The sequence below is a fragment of the Lampris incognitus genome, chromosome 18 (assembly GCF_029633865.1).
Source record: "Lampris incognitus isolate fLamInc1 chromosome 18, fLamInc1.hap2, whole genome shotgun sequence".
NCBI classification, from domain to species: domain Eukaryota; kingdom Metazoa; phylum Chordata; class Actinopteri; order Lampriformes; family Lampridae; genus Lampris; species Lampris incognitus.
The window spans coordinates 26022214-26027908 of record NC_079228.1 but is presented as its reverse complement, the minus strand read 5'-3'; the positions used below and the strand labels follow the sequence as shown (position 1 = coordinate 26027908).

General features: G+C 39.8%; 1 protein-coding gene across 1 annotated transcript; it reads right to left on the bottom strand.

Annotated features, from left to right (window-relative positions):
- Window positions 1-1740: 1740 nt before the first annotated feature.
- On the bottom strand, window positions 1741-5245 carry smim13 (small integral membrane protein 13). The gene is made up of 2 exons (XM_056297853.1): window positions 4776-5245; window positions 1741-2633 (listed from the first exon to the last, which is right to left on the bottom strand). The coding sequence occupies exons 1-2, from the start codon at window positions 4849-4851 to the stop codon at window positions 2443-2445; spliced, it is 267 nt and encodes an 88-aa protein (XP_056153828.1). The 5' UTR covers window positions 4852-5245; the 3' UTR covers window positions 1741-2442.
- Window positions 5246-5695: the final 450 nt, after the last annotated feature.

Below are 5695 nucleotides of genomic sequence, written 5' to 3'. Positions count from 1 at the left end.
GGTCAAGGTGGTGTGTTCATTTTGAGAGATATACTTTTGTTACAGTTTGAAAATAAATGGACTGGCGTATCCAAGAAGTTTTGGCTTCTTGACAATTTTTGGCGACAAGAGGATCCAAAAAGCCTATATTGGAAGCATGCCATCTACACCTGAGCCACGAGTACATTACTGACCAAACAGTGCATCAACACAAAGCCTCTGATACAGTTAATCATGAAGTTCTAATTACAAAGTTATGAGTTTCATTTTTCACCCAATGTAAATAAATGGCTAAAATCAAACCTTACAGGATGCTTTATGCTTGCTCAATAATCCAAGTAAGAATATCACAGAAAGTTGAATCAGTTCATCTTGACCCATTTACTGAGAAACATTTCATCACTCATCTCAGTGCACTAAGATGAACTGATTCAACTTTCTATGACATACCTTACAGACCAAAAACAATGTGCTCACATAGACCATAAAACCTCACAAATGGTTGATAATAATGTTGGGAGTTCAAATTTGGGTCCTCCATTATTTAGCTTGTTTATTAATGAGCTACATGAGTTTGTCCACCTACTGTAACTTGTCAGATGTACGCTGATGATATGGTTGTATATCTACAAGTTAAAAACAAGCAAGCAAGCTGCAGACGAACTATCAGCTTCAATGGTCAATAGCTCTAATTGGTTAAAAAACTCAAGTTTACACCCCAATGTCAGCAAAACTGTGCTTATGTTTGTTTTGTTTTTTTCAGTCTGCAAATAGAGATCCAGACCCAGATGTTATAGTAACTGGGAGAAGACCATCAATAGTGCACGAGTTTAAATATTTAGGCATAATTATAGATTCACAACTCAAACCACAAGTTGTGAACAGAATCAAATTCACTTTGAAAAATTTAACTACTGAGGCCTCAAAGTGGTACATCGATACCATGCTTCGCTCACATATGAACTTCTGTCTTACCAGCAGGACACAGACAGGTAGGACCAAATCACAATCAGCAGAAACACCTTATAAGCAGGCTTTGAAAACATTGGATAAAAAGTCAAATTCATATCGTCATTGTAAAATTTAACTAAATATGATTTCTTAAGCTGGGAAAATGACCAAATTTGCAGATATATTAATGTGTATAAATTTTTACATGGTCTGCAGCCCCCCCCCCCCCCCCCCGCTCAATCCATTAAACAAAATCAAAACTCATCTTCCAGAGGAGATTGTAAAATATAAGTACCTTTGGACATCAGCCTTCTCCTATCGAGCATCACATACCTGGATCACTATACCCACAGAACTAAGGAACATCACATCTTTCAACTCTTTCCGAAAATCTATAAAACAGGTTAACCGACAATTAATTATGCTGTCATAATCTAAAGTAGTGGTTATGCCACTGTTTTATTATTTGTCTGCGCTTATGTTCTTTTGTATGTTTTTAACGAACAATCAACCTGCCAGGGACTGCAGATTAAAATTAGCCTGTATGGCTAAATCTGGCACATTTACATGTTCAAGTTAATTAATGCACATTGTTCCTTGTTAAATAAAAAACAAATATAAAGATTTGTTTTATGGGTCAAGGAGAAGTAGTAAACAAAGGTCAGTTTTAGATGAAAGGATGTACACCATAGGTACCTGTAGTCTTCCTGTGGCGCTCTGGATACACTCTACTTAGAATGACACCGACCTTATGCCTCTCATCCATGTTGCAAATTTAGTGCGAACAATAAAATGACAACAAAAGCAGACTTCATTGCACAGCTGTATTTAGAAAGTATCTGCAGTTAAAAGCAAATGACAGTGATTATTAACATGGGTTGTCAGTTTCACAAATTGCATGTCAGTTTTGATCTTACGTTCATCTTTTTGTTAAGTGGTATAGACAAACTCATTTTAGACAATTATTGGCCTACATGTGTCAAAATAGGCTTTGCTAAAACTAAAAATACAAGATCAAATAGTGTACGCATTGACTCATAATAAGGTAGTTATCATTACTGTGTCTTTGTGCAATGGAGCTACTTTTCACTCCCCTGTAGGTGGCAGGCAGCAGCTTGACAGCAAGTGAAAGCTGACTGTCACTATGGCAGCATTAAAATGAGAACAGTAAGTGAAGTTCCCCAAAGACTGTTGAGATACTTGGACTGCACATAACTGGGATACACGTACACACTCTAACAGGTGAAATATAGAAATGGCCAGCAATTTGGATGGCTTATCCCTTTAAAACCAGGAGATTTGCCTGGTCAGTTTAAAGTGTCCTGGCGAAAAAGAAGGTTTGTAGGGGCAGTCACGGAGGTCCTTATATAGTGCAGAGTAACAGGGTGGATAGGAAATACTTATAGCAACCAGACATGATATTTGGAGGGTGTAGATAGACAGTCATGATGAAACAGGCTGCATGAGTAGCAGGTTTACATGTGAAGTGTATACAGTAAATGTTAGGCTGGTCTATGAAGTGCTCTCTGGAGAAACAATTCTTTGGCGCGCAGTCTTGGGCCGACTGCGTGGAGCAGCACTGAAGGAACGTTCGCTCTTTGTTTCGGACGGCTGAGTTTCGGCTTGTGGAGAGCCTGCATCCCCCACCAGTTCACGCAGGAACTTAAACTTGGACAGGAACAGCTGCCAGACTACATACCAACCTGTAGAGAAAGGAAGACAATTATAATTGGATGACAGATATAAGAGGCATGCTCAATCATTAAACAGTTAATACATAATCTGCTTTGTTATACATATTTACAAAATAGATTTAACTAGTGGGAAAAAAGTGAAGTTGAATAAACAAAGAGCTGTTAATTTTTTACAAACGTTATAAAGGTCAAATCAGATAAGTAGTAGAAAAAGAAAACTTTCATGTTACAGCACTAATTCTCAGGCACCTCATTTACACATGACAAAAATAGAAACTCCTTTTTGAAACAGAATCCTGCAGGGCAAAGACATTCAACGCCATGCCCATGCAGCGTTAACGACAGCCATGCAAGGTAACTTGGGTAAGGCTGAGATATTTCTGGAAACCAAAATCCCAGCTATAGTGGTTTGTTAGTAAGGGTGTTCACCCGTGGTCCATTTTAGACTTCCAAATGAAATCGGAACTATGATCAATTTTTTGTTCAAGTGTGAAACTCCAAATAACACTGAAACAAAACAAACTCGGACCTCTAATGAGGATAGTCTGAGAGCAATTTGAGTCTGTTTCGTGATCTGAATGATTTGTGCATTGTGCACACAAAGCAGGCATGGTTCCTTTCACCTTTTGCTGCACTTGTCTTGGTGCTCAAGGCTTTCCGTTGACGGATTACATTAATTCACGGAGAGGCGTTTGACACAAACCAACAGTCATGGCTGTTGGGATGGGATGTAGTTTATGTACAAGAGTTAACATTGTTAATGTGCTGAATAGCAGGGCTGTCCCCAATGCCATTTTTTGGGCTCCGGAGCTTAATCAATAGCGAATATTCAGAGTTTCGGCCGGGGGGGGGGGGGGGTGCTGAACATGACTCAGGAAGGACTCAGCCAGACATTTCTCCGTTCTCACCTGAGGAGATGGACGGCATAGCACTGCAACACGTGTCTTTCAGTTTAATTAAAGCATTAATTGTTAAGGATTCTGTTATTCTACAGTATTTTTTTTCTTATTTGTTGATAAAAAAAACATTTTCCAAAAGTCACAGAAAGTTGAATCAATTCATCTGGACACGTTTATTGAGAGAAACGTTTCAGCACTCAGTCTCAGCTGACTGCAGGTATCCCCACCCTTATAAACAACCAGAAACAATGATCGGTTTCATATGCAAATTGCCATGAGCATTAACTAGAGTTTCAATGGCAATGTGTACTGTTCACAAAGGGTTTGGGAATGGTTGCAATCACAGCACTAAAATGGCGACGGATGTACGCTTGCCCCCCCCCCCCCCCGTTAAGAGCCAGTGGTCACTTTCAAGGATGAGGATGTGTACATCCTTGATAGGTAGGAACGCTATTTCGAACTGTAAATGTATTTTTGCAGTTCACCTTTATTGATCCCCTAGATTTAGCAAGCAAACAAACAAACAAATATATATAGTGTGTACATATAGTGTATATATATATATAGTGTGTGTATATAAATAGTGTGTATATATAGTGATATATAACGCGATAGTGGGATTTCATTATTCCTTCATAAGTCAACTTTTACAGATCCAAGAAAGAATGATCACCTACTTCCTGTGCTGAAGTAAATTAAAAAATGAAATGCCAAGACTCTTGGATTTGATTGCTTGACACACATGCTTGGTCAGATATCAATTGTTTTTCTCTTTCTCCTCAGACCTTGAGGTTCTTATGCGTTTCTATCTCCTGACAACAATGTAGTACCATCATTGTTTTTACAGCACTGATTCAACAACGATAACAAGTCAAGGCTAACTGACGAGAGCAACTCGTATTCCATAACAGTAAAGGTCTGCTTTGGAAAGAAAGCGTGAGAGGGCAAAGTGGACTGAGGCCGCAACAGAGTGGACCACAGACGGAACAGAGTCCTCTTTCAAGTGAACTGACAACGTGAACACCAAAAAAAATCCGAGTCCCTTTCTGGCCATTCCACGTTTTGATTGGAGAAGACAGAATTTGTGAAAACAAACGTGTGAAAACACTCTTAAGCGTTGATGGTTAGCTGCATGACAAGTTAGGCGAACGTAACACAATGGGAATTATTCCATCCATTAACTTGAAAATCAGTTAAGACTTTCATCTAGTTATAGCGGATTATCAGATGGTTAAAACCTTTTGAGACTTACCAAACAGCACGAAGAGCAACGCGCACCCAAGTGTGGCCACAATGACCAGCACTGCGAGCCCCACACTTTGCCACATCTCAGCGGAAAACTTGACAGCAGAAAGGGCATAGGGAGATGACGTATGTTTGTTTACCTCACTATACAAAGTTACCGGGAGGCTGGCGCTAGTTACAGCATAGTTTGGTGGTACGAGCAGGAAAAGTTTAGCTTACTGTCCCGCTGACGATGTGAAAGGAGAAACACCGCTAGCGTCACATTGCAAACTCGCGCTAGCTTGTTAGCGCGTAGCTATCTAGTTGGCGTTAGCCGACAGATAAACCGAAACTACTTTAACGTGCCCAAAACTGAGGGCAGTCTGTAGCCAACTAGTCACAAGAGGGTAAAGTTGTCATGCCTTTCTAACGCCGACTACATATTTACAAGGTTTTCTGGCTACCACACACGCCAGAGCTCTGGGTTAAGACGACGAACAAGACGTCACGCTGCAAGCGCGCCTGCGCGAGCTCAATTTGGCTCCTGGGTAGTGTAGTCTAGCTACTGTTATTCCTTCCGTATTTTGTTAAAGTGGAAATTAACCTTAAATACATCTAAACGGTTTTCCCATTATGTGGTGAAATATATCAGTTCTGGACGCGAGTTCAACATTTTGGATACTTTTATCCGGCGATTTTAAGGCACAATTTCTTTTCAGATCTAGGTTCACTGAAAGGGGGCGAACTCCTGGGTGACTTTTGCCGCCACCCAAAATGTTGATATAATACATATGTTTTTTGTAGGTAGAATGAGCATATACTGCATCGAATGCACCAATACGATGATAGAAATAGCCTTTTACTCCAACAAAAGCATTCACTTGATTTTGTTTAAGTAAGTTTACGCATGCTTTACAAGAGAGTCTACCTACCGAACTATTGATGATT